Source organism: Nyctereutes procyonoides, unplaced genomic scaffold, assembly GCF_905146905.1.
Source record: "Nyctereutes procyonoides isolate TBG_1078 unplaced genomic scaffold, NYPRO_anot_genome, whole genome shotgun sequence".
Lineage (NCBI taxonomy): Eukaryota > Metazoa > Chordata > Mammalia > Carnivora > Canidae > Nyctereutes > Nyctereutes procyonoides.
The window spans coordinates 46,796,111-46,813,632 of NW_026575020.1; the positions used below are offsets into that span (position 1 = coordinate 46,796,111).

The 17,522-nt window shown below is 34.5% G+C and overlaps 1 protein-coding gene across 1 annotated transcript in view; it reads right to left on the reverse strand.

Annotated features, from left to right (window-relative positions):
* The window catches only part of SMURF2 (SMAD specific E3 ubiquitin protein ligase 2), a 123,952-nt gene that overhangs the window by 17,724 nt on the left and 88,706 nt on the right, over positions 1-17,522 (reverse strand). Inside the window, exons 6-11 of the mRNA XM_055328571.1 lie at positions 16,099-16,183; positions 14,048-14,131; positions 11,333-11,535; positions 8,699-8,783; positions 4,407-4,565; positions 214-409 (exon numbers count right to left, since the gene is read on the reverse strand). Coding sequence (XP_055184546.1) covers positions 214-409; positions 4,407-4,565; positions 8,699-8,783; positions 11,333-11,535; positions 14,048-14,131; positions 16,099-16,183 — 812 coding nt within the window. The remainder of the gene's footprint in view (positions 1-213; positions 410-4,406; positions 4,566-8,698; positions 8,784-11,332; positions 11,536-14,047; positions 14,132-16,098; positions 16,184-17,522) is intronic.

Consider the following 17,522-nt stretch of genomic DNA (forward strand, 5'->3'; position numbering starts at 1 on the left):
CCAAATGGAATATTTCACATTTTTCATTCCATTTAAATATTTATCTTCTAGATTAAATATCTGATATTATTGTCTTTACTCCCCATAATTAAAAAAGAAATTAATGAAAACTCCCATTCTAGAGAGAGAGGAATTCCAGAAAGTATTCTTAGAAAACAGTGAAACACTGAAAGTTAACTTTTCTATATTTAAAAATAAGACTTGTAAGTTTACCTCAAAAATCTCTTCCCTGGAAACCTCAATGCGGCAATGGCCAGCCTGAGGCTGCTGTTGGGAAAGTTCTTGCCGCAAAATTTTTAGTTTCTGAACCAGGTCTCGCTTGTACCGCGGGACTGTCAGACACTCGGCATCATCAGGGCAGAACGGTACCACTTGCTGTTGCTGTTGGTCTTTCAACTGGTTCTGCCGACTAAAAGTAAACAGGAATGTTATTTTAAATAAGAGACTGCAGTTGTACATTTAAAAGAGCATCATACTATAAAGCAAATCTACCCAAAATTTTCAGGCTTTATGATATTCTTGGCTTGACATTTTTGATGACAATAAACTAGCTTCAAAGTTTATTTCTCAGGATCTACACAAATTTATGAAATTGGATAACAGAGTTTTATCCATTCTTCTTTATACAGCTGCTGAGAATAAATTGCTCAAATACCATCTCTGTTTCTTTCTGCATAGTTGACCATCACTCATTTTAAAATTTAGACATATGTCCAATCCTGTGCCTGTTATCTGGAGTCAGTCTCTCTGGAAGAGACGCACAGCTTGAGCTGGTAGTTTGGCAGAGCCCCTTTTCCTATACGCGCTAAGTCTAGACCACAAGAATGTGGAAGGTCACGTGTAAGTTACTGGCACAGAGAAATGAACACATTACAAACACGTCTAAATGCCTTATAAAATGGCTACTTTTCTTTTTATTGTAGTAAAATATGCAAAACATAAAATTTACCATTTTAACCTTTATCTAATATATATAGTCAGTGGCATTAAGTACATTCTCACTTTTGTGCTAAAGTGACTTCTAAGTGTGTACATATATGGTTTACCACAAATACATGAAAACAATCTCTCAAGTACAGCAGAAATATTCTTTTGAAAAGGCACATTGCCTACAGATATTTTTATTCTCTTGGCAAAAATACTGTAAGTTACACATAAGAATTTTTTTTAAAGAACCTTATGATATAATAAACTACTTAATTCCAAAAAACTAGAAATAAAAAATCCAAAATTCACTATTGATGCCCTTGCAGACACTGAATCATTTTGGAGTTTAATTTTACACACAACAGACAGGAGCACAATCTTCTCACCTAAAAACAAAGGGCAATGGTAGCTATGATAAATAAAAATAACTTTAAGATCTCTAACAAATCACACCAAACTTATTTTACATACAGTGATTCTTACATAAACCAGGCCAGATTTTATTCCTAAAACACATAACTACCCAGAGAAAATATAGCTTCCATGAAAATTACAAATCACTATTTACTATTCTCATAAACGTTAAGGATGTTTTTTATATACACATAACAGAGTATTATATTAAAGATACTCCCTAAACAGTTGTATAATCCTATGTCCAAAAAACCCCCAAAACAAAACAAAACAAAACAAAGACCAACTTGGGTATACCTCATACTACACACAAAAATGTAATTCAAAATCAGAGACCTCAATGTAAAACTGAAAGCGATTAAACTTCTGAAACACAAATGACAATTTTCATGGCCTGTGTTAGGCTAAGATTTTTTAGATATGACATCAAAAACACAATTCACAAAAGAACAAATGGATAAATTAAACTTCATCAAAATTTCAAAAAATACTGTTAAGAAAACAAAAAGATAAGTAATGGACTAGGTGAAAATCTTTCTGAGGCATATGTCTAATATTTTGGACTCTAAAATATCTAAAGAATACTAAAAACTCAAAAATTAAATAAATGAACTCAATTTTTTAAAAAGGGGGCAAAATATTTCACCAAATAAGATACACAGATGGCAAAAAAACATACAAAAAGATGTACAATGTCATTAGTTGGTAGAGAAATTCAAATTAAAACTACAATGTGATACCACCATATACCTATTAGAGGGTCTAAATTTAATAAGGTTATACCAAATGTTAGCAAGGATGTGGAACAACTATAACTCTCAAACACAGCTGGGAGGAATGTCACATGGTACAATCACTTTGAAAAACCACCTGCCAGTTTTTTTCAAGTTAAACATAAATCTGTCATATGATGTAGCTATTCTACTCGTAGATGCTCATTTATCTAAAAAAAGTGAAAGCATATGAACATATAAAGACTTGTACATAAACATCCATAATAGTTCTGTCATAACCAAAAACTAGGAATAATCCAAATGTTCATCAATAAGTAAATGGGTAAATTGTGGTATATCCATATAATGGAATACCACCCAGCAAAGAAAATAAATGACCTATACAAACGAGAGATGAATCTCAAATAGTTATGCTGGGTAAAAGAAAACAAAGAAGACCACATACTGCAGAAATGCATTTATCTAACACTCTAGAAAATGCAAACTAATATATAGTGACAGAAAGCAGATCAGTGGTTAGCTAAAGATGGGGTATGTTTTGGACTGAATTGTGTCCAAAAAGATATGCTTAAGTCTTAACCTTCGGTGGGAAGTGACCTCATTTAGAAAGAGTCTTTGCAGAGGTTCTAAGGGGAGAACATACTGCATTAGGGTGGCCCTAAACGCAATAAACTGGTATCCTTATAAAAAGAGGGGAATTTGGATCTATACATACAAAAGGGGTGGAAAGGAAATAAACTTTGGCACTGTCTTCGGTTCCTAACACAGAATTGCTAAAATCCCCAAGTTTCTGGAGTGACAGAGATGATAGAAGTGTCCTTTTGTTCTAATATTTGATCTTTGCCTCTGGTTTGACACAGCGCTCCTAAATCCCTTAGAATTTCCTGGGTATAGGGGCATTTTTTGCTTTAATGAGGTGACTCTTGGTGGGGTCCTAGATATTTATGGGGCTGGTTGCTAGAAAAACCAAAGCTTGATTAGAACCCTGGAACTTCCACAGCCCCAAACTCCCAACCTCTGAGTAGGGGAGAAAGTTGGAGACTGAGTTAATATGAGATGCTATCTCCACAAAACCCCCAAAATGATGAGCTTCCAGGTTGGTGAATACACTGAGGCACTGGGAGGGTGAAGCACCTAGAGAGGGCCTGGAAGCTCTAGGCGCTCCTATTCCCACACTTTGCCCTATGCAACTCTTCCATGTGACTGTTCAAGTTATATCCTTTAAAATAAACTAGTAATGGCAAATAAAGTATTTCCTTGAGTTCTAGAACCATTTTAGCAAGTTACTCAACCCAAAGAGAGAGTCATAGGAACTCCCCAATATACAGCCAGTCTATAAGAAGTACAGAATATTTGGGATTGGCATCTGAGATGGTGATGGTCTTGTGATACTAAGCCCTTAACCTGTGGGGTCTGATGCTAACTGCAAGGTAGTGTCAGACCTGAATTCAACTGCTGCACACTCAGTTGTTACCTAGAGATCTAGAGAATTGGTAGGCTTGAGGGGAAAACCCACACACACGTGGTCAGATGATTTATGTATATAAACAGATCACAGAAGACCACATGAAGACAAAGATGGAGATGATGTGTCTGTAAGCCAAGGAACAGCAAGTTTTTCCAGCACCCAGCAGAAGCTAGGAGAGGGGCATGGAACGGATTCTCCTTCAGAGCCTCCAGAAGGAACCAATTCTGCTGACAACTTAATTCTAAACTTCTAGCCTCCAGAACTGCGAAAGAACAAATTTCTGTTGTTTTAAACCACCCAGTGTATGACGATTTGTTACAACAGCTCTAGGAAACTAATACAGGTGGAAGCCCTAAAGGAGGAGCGGTTAACAAAGAAGCACAAGGAAATCTAGGGGAAGGATGGATTACGTTCATTTTCTACATTGCAGTGATGGTTTCATAGATGTATAATAGTCAAAACTTAAATTGTACACTTTAAACATGCACAGTTTATTGTACGTCACTTACACTTCAATAAAGGTAATTAAAAAAACCCCTCTGGGATGGCTTCAACTATCCTGGAGCTATTTATGATGCACTAACATAAAAATAAAAAATATTTACCTTATAAAACATCCTGTCTCGTCAAGTGTGCTACAGTGTACCTTTCCTTAATACTTCAGGACAGGTTCCTACTTAAGCACAGTGGGACTAAAATACTCGTGTATCAGAGCAAAACAAGTCATATTCTTATGTAAAATTTTGTCCAACAAAAGTAACTTATAATTGAAGAGAGCAGACATTCTAATGCATTACAAATGGCATCTTTAGTCTTCTCTTGTTCAGGCTTGCATTTTAACATGTATTATTTCAGAAACTTACTTTAAAACTAAATGCAAGTTAGCAGAGAGCCGAGGATCTGTAAACTGTGTTGTTCTGTTGTTATGGTCAACGAAATAAACTCTGCCTGTAGCTGTATTACGGATCTCCCATCCAGGAGGCAATGGACCAAGCTCTTCACAATTGATGTTGCTAAGATCCCTGCAAAAACAAATATAAAATAAAAAATACCTCATTGCTGGGCCTGCTGAGCCAGGCAAGTGTAAATGACACAGAACAATTCCATGAAGTCTGAGAAAATGTATTGTTTCAGAAACCTGAGATGTTCAGCTAGAATCTTTAATTCCCAATGGTTTAACAAACTTGCATATTCAAAACTCAATTCATAAATGGCTCAGGAACTTATCACATAGCCTACATTTTTAGTAAGTTCATTCCTGGGCTTTAATGTAATACAGATTTTAAATTAATATAAAAGCAATCACAACATTTGCCAAAATAAGCTGCTTCAATACTTGTCTGACAAAATACTGCTTTACAAATGTCAGTGACATAAGGAATGAAATGTTTTCTAAAATTTCCCTTCAATTATTACTTTCATTATTATATCGTAAGATTTGTGTAAATAAATGTTCATTCCATATTAAATTTTCCAACAAAGCGAACTGGAAATGTTATTGAATTTAGAGACCCTGAAAATAATCACAGTATATTTTTTAAAGGAAAACTGCTCCATTTTGAATTTTGAAACCTACAGAGCTAGTAGATGAAAAACCTTTTTAGGACACCTAAGGAAGAATGCTCTAAGGCTTACTGCTACAGCAAAAAAAGCAAAAAGACTTTTAATGGATCAAAGACCATTGTTATTGTATTATACATTCTTAAAACACTATTATATATAGATAAGATTAACAGGACCTTAAAGAATTAAATAAAAACATGTCTAATGTAAACTTAAACTATAACAGATAATTGTAATGATTAATCTCATCAAAATCATGTCTTAAAAGTTAAACTAGAAAAAGATTTTTCCTGAAATAACCTCTTCTTTGTCATGGTAAAGCATAATGATGGACACATATAAGCACCCAGATTTGCTGAAACAATGATCTGACTTCTGCTTATAGGTGCTCCAAGAGACTCTTCTGCTACAGATCAACTAAAGCTTAAAAAATATACTGCTAGCCTCAAAAGAGGTGAGACAAAAAGTTCCAAGCATCTTCCTCAAATTAAAAAAAAAAAGTGACTGGAGCTGGAGCTGGTACTGAGATGGCAGGCAGGCAGAGGGGTAGGGCTGCCAGGGAGTAGTTGTTAACTGGGAAACTCAGCCCCAGGCCAGCAGCAAGTTTGGAAAAGGAAATCTGGAACTTCCCCACTAAGCTGAGAATTCAAAGGGAAGATGAAATGATTCCAGGAAAACTTCCTCAATTCCCCTTTAGGTCCACAGAATTCCAACCAATTAACATCAAACAAATTCACAAAGATCACCACACACTCCAGAAAGAAAGGTCATGATGGACGACTGAGAGTGAGTGGAAACTGTAAACCACAGAATTAGATTCCTAAGTACTGTCAGAGATCAAACACAACAGCTATGATAGGCAACCTTTACAAAGGTTGGGGGGGGGGTAAGAATTACAAAGACAAACTATCAATGAGAGATTATTAAGAATGAACAGATGGATTTTTTAAATGGAACTTTTAGAAATGAAAAGTGATTACTGAAATCAAAGAATAATTCTTCTGATATAATAGAGAGTTTGGTTTTATATAATTTTATTTAGAATTTTATAAATCTATTCATATGCGAGAAAGCTCTAAAGAATGGGTTAAAAGAGCAGAAAACTGGAAGCCATCTTTATATCCAATTGGGAAATAAAGAAAAATGGAATGTTATACACAGCCATAAAAGTACAGATCTGTACAAGACAACATACTTAGCATGAAATACAACAAATAATAAGGCCTTAATCACTATTTTTAAAGATAAATACAAAAGATGGTAAAATGGGACTTCTCACATAAATCTTACTATGTATCTTTAAACAAAAGTGTCTGAGTTACACTATTTTATAAATGTCTTTGAACAGTGATATTTTAATATAATCTAAATATTCATGGTCTGCTTTGATAAAAGATCCTCCATAGAAAAGGCATATTTCCTTAATGGAAAACAAAAGATATGGTACATATTTTTATAGTAACAATTTGGAACACAGAGACTAAAGAAAAATCTAGAGCACTATTTTATAAAGTCATTATTTAACACTCAACATAAAATATTCTTAAACCTTTATAGAAACCCTTTACTCATTAATAAAAAACTGACATGTTTCCTTAGGAACATCCTTAGGAATAAGAAACATCACCAACAGTGGTGCCAAAATCTCTCTCAATTTCAACTTCTGACGCCAATTCATATACTATTCTTTCAACAGATAACTCAGGATCAAATTTTCACTATTGTAAATCATTTAGTTTTAAAAAAATCACTTTTGTTCTATACATTTCCTGGCCAATAATTAAAGTATTTTATAGAAAAGCTCATTATTGACCTACAATTTGATAAACAGAATCCAAAACACCTTTTCATAATTTATGTAACAAAACTCTTGTTTCTTAAAGTTAGGCCCTTGGATTTTTTTCAGTGACCTTATTAATAAAACAAAAATTTCCTCCCCACTACTTTTTAAACAGTTTATATTATCAAGACACAGAAACAGCAACCTTGATACAATAACTAATGATAGCACATTCCTTGGTTGCCACCCTCAAAAGATTCTAATTAGGCTATATCACAAAGTAAAAGATTTACATTATAATAGCTTCATTTATAAATATCAGTTAGCCCTTCAATAATACAGGTTTAAAGGGTGCAGGTCCACTTATATGCAGATTTTTTACAGAGTAATGCTTACTACAAGTATGTTTTTCCTTTCTTAGGATTTCCTGAGCGTTTTTTTTTTCTGTAGCTTATGTTATTATAAGAATACATATATAATACATATAACATACAAAGTATTTGTTAATCAATCATTTATGTTATCGATAAGAATAAGGTCAACAATGGGCTATTAGCAAAGTTTTGGGGGAATCAAAAGTTATACAAAGATTTTTGAATGTGCGGGTGGTCGGTGCCCCTAACCCCTGTATTGTTCAAGGGTCAACTGTAAATACAGAGTATCAAAGCAATCCAAGATCAGCTAGTTACATCTGTTTTTGATTCAAATGCAAGACTTTTGACAAGTAGAGCTCTTGAGTATAAGCTTTAGGTATAAAAAGATCTCTTCAGTCTCCATGGGTCTTTTTTACAGAGGAAGAGAATGGTGCAGTTAGAATATAAAATATGTTCAACTCACAAAGGTAAAAATATTCAGCTTATCAAGTGGATTTAGAATTTAGAATTCGATCTTTTTTGTAGCTCAACTTCAAATGAGGTAGCTTCAAATGAACTACTTGACACTTTATATCTGTTCATTAGAAAATAACTCCAAAGAGCTAAATAGTATTTTGAAAAAGTTATTGATACTAAAATGTATCAAAAATTATGCTAAATTACTAAATTGATTTATGTGTCATTCCATCTTCAAGTTAAAAGATAACTCACATTTGGATTAGTAAATGCATTCAATAATGCCTACAGTTTAAATGTACGGGTTCTGGTATTTAAAAGAAATTTAATTCATGCGACACCACAACCAAGTTTACTCAAAGGGTGCCAAAGCTAGTTCAGTATTTGGAAACTGATCAACGTAATCTGTCATATTAACAGCATAAAAAGGAAAAATCACATGACAGTACCAGCTGATGCAAAAAAAAACAAGTGACAAAAGTCTTAAGTAAATAAATAAAATTTAATTAGGTTATTTCTTTTTTACATTAAAATGAAACTATATTAAATAATACATAATAGAACTTAGACTACTCTCATATTAGGTTAAAATAAATCTATCTTTTTAAAGAAAGCCTAACCAGAAATAAAAATATCAATTTACTACCCTTTAAAAAGAACAGGGAGGAGATGTATGTTTTGTGAGGTTTTGTATGTTCTTCTCCACGTCAGTTTTCAAACTCCTAAAAGACCCATTTTTGCACCCCAATTTTTTTTTTCTTAAGGGTGAGAAGGTAGAAGGACTGGGGGCTTTTGGGGGGGGGGCAGGCACTGGGATGGGACTACAGAGGAATAGGAAGGCCTTTCCACTGTCAACTGAAATGCCTATCACAAAGAGCCTAACTTTCACACAAACCATTATAAGTTGAAGATTAAATAATCAAAGAAATCCTAGGTAAAATAGGTATCCAGCGGTGTGGAGAGTATGTGGTTATGTTCTTACCTAGGCACTCTTGGATCATGCCATGTGCTCACACCAGTCTGAGTATGTAAGAAATACACCTGACCTTGTTGTGTTGTCCTCTGTTCTGTAAAATTAAGAAACACTAATAATAAAAACATATTCAGAATGTCCAAATCAAAGACAGCTATAGACACTAGGATGATATTATATCAATAGTTAAACTCTCCAAATTACCAGTCTATTGTATTACCAAAAAAATGCTTATAAATCTTTTTTTTTTTTTTCAACTCAATACATTTTCTCCTGGAAACAATCTTACAAATGGTGATGAGGGTCAGAGGCTGGCTATCTAACAGCCAACTATATTTACAAGATGGCTCAAATACTAAACATGTTGCTATGGAAAACAGAAAACAAGATTGTCACAGTACCAGTATTGCAACAAAAGAAACATGAAGAAATGATCTTTTATTTGTCTTAAAGTGGAGCCTGAGGGGAACAAAAGAAAGCTCAGAGGAAGAGGCTAACCAACTATAGGGAGATTCTGGAGGGAGTTGCAAAAACTTTCAAAGGGTTTGCAGGCTGGTAATGCTTGTTTAGTATGCCTAATTTTATACCAAAACTTAAGTTTTTTTCTTGAGAGAGGTGTTTTCTCAAGACTACCATATTTAGACTCAAAGGCAAAAAAGATGGAATATGTCATTAAAAGGGGAGACACTCTATATTCAAAAACAGACAAAGATGCAAAAATAAGCAAGTTAGAAAGAGGAAGAACAGAGAAAAAGCATGCATTCTGGGGAGAAAAAGGTCAAAGGCGACATTAACTCCAAGCCCCTGGGAAGAGAGTAAGAAAGCCAGGGCAAAGGGAAGGAATCTGTGGAAAAGTTTCTTCAGTGGTAGTTTTTAATCTTTATTTATTTGTGTTTTTAAGCAACCTGTCTTTAAACAAAATCTAATGAAAAATTCCAATATAAAAAACGATACAACTATTGCTAATATTTATTACTATAAACATACTTATAAACCTATAATAAAATCAATTTAAACTTAAGCTTCTTAAAATTATAAACATAAAAATGTTTAAAGTTGGTGACCTATGACAGCTGCAATAATTTCAGCCTTGGAAGCCACATTTACTCCTAGGTTTTGGTTGTACAAAATTTGTTTTTAATTCAAATCACACAAATATTGTAAAAATATAACCACTCCCACTCCAAACATCTTGCCTTATAATCTCAGTTAAAGAGAAATGACAGGGCAGCCCCGGTGGCTCAGAGTTTGTCACCACCTTCAGCCCAGGGTGGGATCCTGGAGACCCAGGATCAAGTCCCATGTCGGGCTCCCTGCATGGAGCCTGTTTTTCTCCCTCTGCCTGTGTCTCTGCTTCTCTGCCTCTCTCTCTCTTTCACTCTTTCTCTCTCTCATGAATGAATAAATAAATTTTTTTTAAAAAGAGAGAGAGAAATGACAGAAAATACTTTATTCTAAGGTCTGAACACTAATAATAACAAGCAAAGTTTACTAAGTGCTTCCTGTGCCAGAAACTATCAGGCATTTTACATGAAATCATCATTCCTCTCTTGCAACAAACCTCCACAGTTGGGACTATTAATTTCCCCATTTTATGGAAGATAAAAAATTGAGGCTCACAGAAATTAAATAATGTGCCCAATGTCACACAACTAACATGTGGTAAAGCCAGGATATAAACCCAGGACTATTTCCCAAGGCCATGCTCTCATCACTGTGCTACATAAGTTAACCTGTGCAGTATAGCACAGTTAATGGACAAACTGGGTTTTTTCTAAATTAAAGAGTTAAAATATATTTAAAAAATAAAGCTAGAATCATGCATTTGCGGAACAGTTTAAAACATATTGTAGAGGAAAAATAAAACAAGTTGGATCAGGTGATTCCCAACGCTGGTCATTAGGTGTCACCATCAGCCCAGACATGGTTTATCTACAGGCTGTTGGGAGGGCAAGGATATAATTATTTTGATTTACTTTTAGCAAGAAAGGAGAAGACAGCTGAGTTCCTAGTATCTACAAGAATACTCCCAGGTTATGACTAATTCAGAAAGTTCTGTATCCAACTAGAAGTCATCTTCCGCATGAAATTCTACAATTTGGGAAATTATGTTAGATTATAAAAATTTTATACAGAGAAGTGACTAAGTCATTTATAACAATAACCCAAATCATGTAGATAATCCAAAATTATAGACAATACAAAGATATAAATACCATCAGAAACATATTTTTGAAGTTATTTCTAAATATGTAGGTCTAGAAAATTACACTGCAGGTTTGACTTCAGATTACCATTATCAATAAGAGTACCATCTTACCTTTATAGAATGTATTATTTGCAAGTAACCTCACATTGTCACATATGCTCTTCATGATACCTCTGAGACAAGGAGAAGTATCATTCATCTCATTTCATTATAAAAGAGCAAAAGGGCTGAGATTAAATGACTAGCCCAAGTCAACTGTTGGTTAGGTAGTCCTCTACCACTTCACAGGTTTTCCAAGGTTGGGAGATTTTACACATTTACTTTCATGCAGAATCCTAAACCCAGATTAATAACTTCTTTAAAGTTGATTTTCTTGCTTTCTTAGTAAGTTGAAACCAGTAAACCATACTCTATTTTTCCTCTGCTAGTCATACCATAGCCTTCCGGTAGGTCTGGAGGAGTATGTAGATGAGTCCTGCTCATGTAATTTCTATGTCGTTGTGACCGGACTCTCCTCTCCGCCAGTCTGGGATCTGAAGACTGTCCACATGTTGCACCATTTGTTCCACTAATTGGAGTGTTCTCATCAACAAAGCAGCTAAGAGGTCTGCCGGGACTAGAATATTCAGATGCTGGTCTATTGAAAAGTAACAAGGAAAAAAAGTTACTCAACCAAGATATCAGAGGTAGAGTTCTCCAGACAATGTATGTACCATAGGGACAGTCACAAGATGGAATGATCAATACAAATATAATGATTTCAAGAATTCTGAATAAAAGCAATCCTGATGCCTCTAAATACCAAACTCATGTTAATAGGCAGACTATCAATTATGTATTGAAATCATTTTGTACTGATTTGAATTACATTTTATACGAAGTCCAGAGATACTTGTAGATGTGAGTACTAGTTTACAAAGCACTACTTGACTTAGCCTCAGCCCACCTCTCAGACCTGACTTTCTACCTTTCTCCCTCTCCATTTCTCCCACACTGATTCTCTTGCATTCCTTGAACCTGCCTTGAACCAAGACTGTTTTACCTTCAGGGCTGGAAAGGAGCTCTTCCTCCCACCCAGAATGCTTTCTTCTCCTATTCTTCCTAGGCCAGGCTCCTTTTTGTCATTCAAATCATAACTTAAGCTTAAATGTCTGAGAGGTCTCCTGACCTTCAAGTCTAAGGCAGTCACTAGGCATTTGATAAGTCCATCACCTTACTTTCTCAGCCCAGCAATTATTATTATTTTTTAATCTGAACCCTTGGTTTGTTTTCCCCTACTAGAATATTCTTTGAGAAAAGAAAGTCTACTACCTAGTTTCTTTCCCACTATATACATATATGTGTGTGTGTATCCCCTGCACTTAGTACTTGGCATATATATAAAAGTAGCTCAATAAATATTTATTGAAAGAATAAAGAAGATAGTGTGACTCTTCAAAGAACTTCTGGTATATGGTAGGACATCCAAAATATAAGAGGATAATCAAGAATTAATTTTTAAACTAACATTTACAACCACAATCAACTTTATACATATGGAAATTAAGTCAGTTTCATTAGTTAAATGAGTTAGGAGGAAATGGGACTTCACTAAAGCACTGACACAAGTACATATTTATTTATGCTCAGATGCAATAAAAATGGGTTGACTACAATAAAATCCTTGGCAGTTTAATATTAGAAATACAACTCTCAAATAAGTATTTTTTAAAATAGCAACATGAGCTAAGCTTTTATCTGAGGATTGTAATATAACACAGAAAACTGTGACTTAATGAGTTAAGCAACGAATCCCCAATAAATAAAAGCAGGTATAGCTTAGAGAAGTATTTGATGTTCTGTGTCTGGTACAAGTCCTGCTCAGGAAAAGGGGAGAGTGAGGGAGAGGGGGGAAAAACAGAGTAAAGGCAGCAGTTTTTTTTAACTTAAAAAAAAAAAAAAAGGAAATTCAGTCACTTATCCTATTCAGTTTCAGTTACTTTTTTTTTTTTTTTTTATTCATGAAAGACACAGAGAGAGAGAAGCAGAGACACAGACAAAGAGAGAAGCAGGCTCCATGCAGGGAGACCAATGTGGGACTCGATCCCAGGACTCTGGGATCACACCCTGAGCCAAAGGCAGATGCTCAACCGCTGAGCCACCCAGGTGTCCCATCACTTACTTAAAACGTACTTCCAGGAAGCCTGGGTGGCTCAGTCGGTTAAGCATTTGACTCTTGATTTTGACTCAGGTCATGATCTCAGGGTCATGAGATTGAGCCCCAAGTCTGGCTCCATACTGAACAAGGGGCTTGCTTGAAATTCTCTCTTCCCCTTCTTCTGTCCCTCCACCCCCATCTCTGCCACGTGCACACCCTGGCTCTCTCATATAAATAAATAAATATTTTTTTTTTTTAAAAGTACTTCCTTGGAGTTTCCAAAAATTATTTTGTATTCTGTGTCTTTACACATTAAGCTCTGTGAAGGCCCTTCTCCCTTGCTCACTGTTACAGCATAAATGCTGAGCATTGTAACTGGCATATGACGATTTGGTGAAATGAATGAATGACGATTTGGTTACCACTACTCTGAACACTTTTCATCATCTTCCCCTTATCTGGTTAAATTTGAACATTCTTCAAGATTTAGTTCAGAAATTCTCCTCTTTCAGAGTTTTCCTTTGCAAGTTCTAACAACCTGCTGCCTCCCACTCAAAATTAGGTGCCTGCCATATGGTCTCAGAATATCAGTTCTTATCTTGATCACAGACCTTATTAGATGTAATATAATAATATAATCATATCCCAACATGACTGAACAAACGAAGATCCAGTATATATAGTTTGTTACAGCCATTCAATAACGGACTCAAAAAAATTTTTAAGAGTCCCATAAATAAGATGACTTCTCAATTTATTCAATTAACTCATTTAATAAATATTTATTAAGTACCATCACAGGCCCTAGAGCTACAATAACAGGATGACCTGCTGAACAATCTTTATTGAAAATTACTTTTGGAAATAATAATGGCACTTGCTATAAGATCTACTGATCTTGAACAGTATAAACCAAGAAAGGAAATCTGGTAAAGCTGACAGATAAACAGAAAGTGATGACTTCAGGAAGGCAAAAAGCACAGGCCCTGGGAAGATATTTGTATGTTCTTACCGTGTTGGGCGTTCCCATTGTGTAGTTCTTGTTATGTGGTTTAGATACTGGATTCTTCCAGAGGCAGTTCGCCTTTCTTCCCAGCTTAAATAAAAATTGAGAGATAAGGCATTAATAAGAAGGTGGATACAGAATGTTTTTAGTGCAATAACTGGATCAGGAAGACATCTGCTGTTATAAATCAGGAATGACAAACTGAAAAATCAATATACAGAATACTGGAACTATTTTCAACTTATTTTAAAACTGTACAATGTATTTTTCTGGAATTCTGAAGCTTCTAAAATATTTACACTGAGGTATGACTAATATTTTCCATCAGTCAAACTCAGAATTCTTCAATAATGTCAACACTCATAAATAATACTAATTTCTCCAGTATTTAGTGGGGGAAAAAAGCCATACCAAAAATAAAAATTACACCTAATTTTAAAAATTAACATAAAAGTATGTAAAAGTTCTTTAAAGCTTTTAGCCTATTCAAATTATTTTTTCTCAAAAGAATGGTACTTCCTCAGTAACTTTTTAATGCATATAACAAAATAAGCAAATGACCACAGAAATGTGGTAATGTTAGTATTTCCATCAAAACCCTGGCAAAGGTTTAGGAGCCATAAAAAATAGGAAATAAAGATATGCTAAGAGTTTTTTTGCCCTGTGATAACAATTAAAGCACAAAATGTAGTGTTTAGCAATTAATTTATATAATAAGACTATATATTATAAAACATAGACCGAATTGGTATTTTTAAAGGAGATGATATAAAAACAAATGGGGGGGGAGTACAATAAAGCAAAGCCTTACATTGTTGTAATCCCTTAATACTGATTAGTTATTTCATACTAAAGTTCCCCTTCAAAATTACCATAATCTACTTCATATCCATAAAAGTTAACATATATATAAGGAGCTAAAGTGGTCTATAAGTAAACTTAAACTATGGTGATTTTTAAGAGTTTAAACAAAATGAGCAAATACCTTGGGTTGGATGTAAAATTTAGTATCAAAAATAATTTAAGTAAAAATTCAACCAATTATATACTTTAAATAACTTATTATATATAAACTACACCTCACTGGTGTTAAACATACTTTGAAGTTAAAAATAAAGTCAGAAAAATGTCAGCATTAGTATCAAACAAAGATACAGAGCAGTGATCAAAAGCATGAGCTTTGGAATCAAGGCTTATTAAGTCTATGTTCCAGCTCTCCCATTCACTATGTGGCCTTCAAGGCAAGTTTACTTAACTCCTCTGAGTCCCAGTGTTTTTAATCTATGAAATGAATGAGGGTGACAACAGTAGTAGCAGGAGTAATAATAGCAGCTAATTATTTATTAAGCACCTACTATATACAAAACACTGTGCTAAGTGCTTTACATGAATGATTTCATTTAATCCTCAAAATGGTGTATGGTATATATACTATTATCACCATCCTCTTCTATAAGTAAATATAAACCAATGCTTGCAAAAGTTAAATAAACTGATTATATTCATTAAGCTTGTAAATAGAAGAGTAAGGATTGGAACGCAGATGGTCTAATTCCAGAATGATAGCCATGTAAATGAAATGATCTAACGTATCACATAAAGTACTTATAAAAGTACCTGACACACACATGCTCAATAAATGTTTCTATGTTGTTAAAATTTTTACTACGCAAATCTCTGTCCCATTCCTCTAAACAGAGTAGTGTCTCCGATTCAGCACTTATATGCCTGGTTTTGAATAATTTAATCAAATTTTAAAAAGTTGTTATTTTAAGTACATAATATTTACAGGAAAGTTATATTTGTCAAGCAATTTGATTGTCTCTTACGTCAAAACTCTTAAAAACCAAATTTACCACATCTACTTCATGGCTTCTTTTATAAATTTGTCTTGACAAGATTCCTCAATAATTTTCCAAGTACAAGGAAAATCTAGATTTTGGAACTGATCAGCAAATTTTTAAAGTTAAGAATACAATAAACACCAACTTATCTGTCATTATTTGAAGGATATTATCAACTATTTCTCTAATGATTTGGCTCTATTAATGGCTTACCCATCTGGCAAATCATTATCAAATAAACGACTGCAGTCCACAACTTGTCCTCCTGTGCCTATTCGGTCTCTGGACTGAAGACTTACTATAAGACAATAAAAAAAATTACTGAGTCATAAAACTAGAAAGATTTCTTACAATTTAAAAAACCTATCTTTAAAAGACATCTAGCTTACCTTAATACTTTAGAATGAACTCTTTAGCTTCTAATAAATTCTGTAACTTCTTTCTCCATGAGATTTTCCCTTTAGGAGTGACATTAGAGTTTTATGTTTTTCTACACTTTATTGTACTTATGGAGGGGAGTTTAAATCCTTTTTGTTTGTTGTAATGGGGCAAGCAAGGCCTCTACTACACTTCAAAGAGGCATAACACATCAAAGGTATATATTCACATATAGAGGGACTGGAAAGGTTCACATTAATTTGGGTTTAATTCTTGACCCATCTTTAAAAAAAAGAGACTCCTGAGTGGCACAGCTGGCTAAGCATACAACTCTTGGTTTGGACTCAGGTTGTGATCTCAGGGTCATGAGATTAAGCCCTGCAAAGTCAGCCTGAGATTCCCTCTCCCCCTCCCTCCGCAGCCCCTGCTTGTAACTTGCTCTCTCTCTCTCTCTCTCTCTCTCTCTCGCTCTTTCTCTAAAATAAATAAATCCTTAAAAATAAAAACTAAGGGCACCTGGACAGCTCAGTCAATTAGGCATCAGCCTTCAGCTCAGGTCATGATTCCAGTGTCCTAGGATAGAGTGCCACACTGGCCTCCCTGCTCCACAGGGAGCTAGCTTCTCCCTCTCCCTCTGTCTGCCACTCCCCCCTGCTTGTGCACTCTATCAAATAAATAAATAAAATCTTTGGGGATCCCTGGGTGGCGCAGCGGTTTAGCACCACCTTTGGCCTAGGGCACAATCCTGGAGACCCGGAATCAAGTCCCACGTCCAGCTCCCTGCGTGGAGCCTGCTTCTCCTCTGCCTGTGTCTCTGCCGCTCTCTCTCTCTGTCTATAGTGAATAAATAAATAAAATCTTAAAGAAAAATAAATAAATAAAATCTTTAAAATTAAATAAGTTAAAATTAAAAAACAAAAACAGTAGATTTTGGCAATAGAGCAATAGATTCCATGAGTTAAAACATTCATCATCCAGTGTAGTGTAAAACTACCACTATAAATTTGGAAGCAAGAGATGTAAACTCTAGAACCAGGCTCTAACACCTAGTTTGGCACAATGATCTTGGACAAAACACTTAACATTCTTAAAGTTTAGGCTAATTGATATGCCTGAAATTCTTTGCTGCTCTAATATTTTTAAATTCTATTTTTGGCAATTCTTCCAAAAGATAAAATAGAAATGGGCAAATGTGACTACAATCCAACTTCTTAATAAAAAAATTTAACACATTACTTCTTTATATGAACTTCATTTAT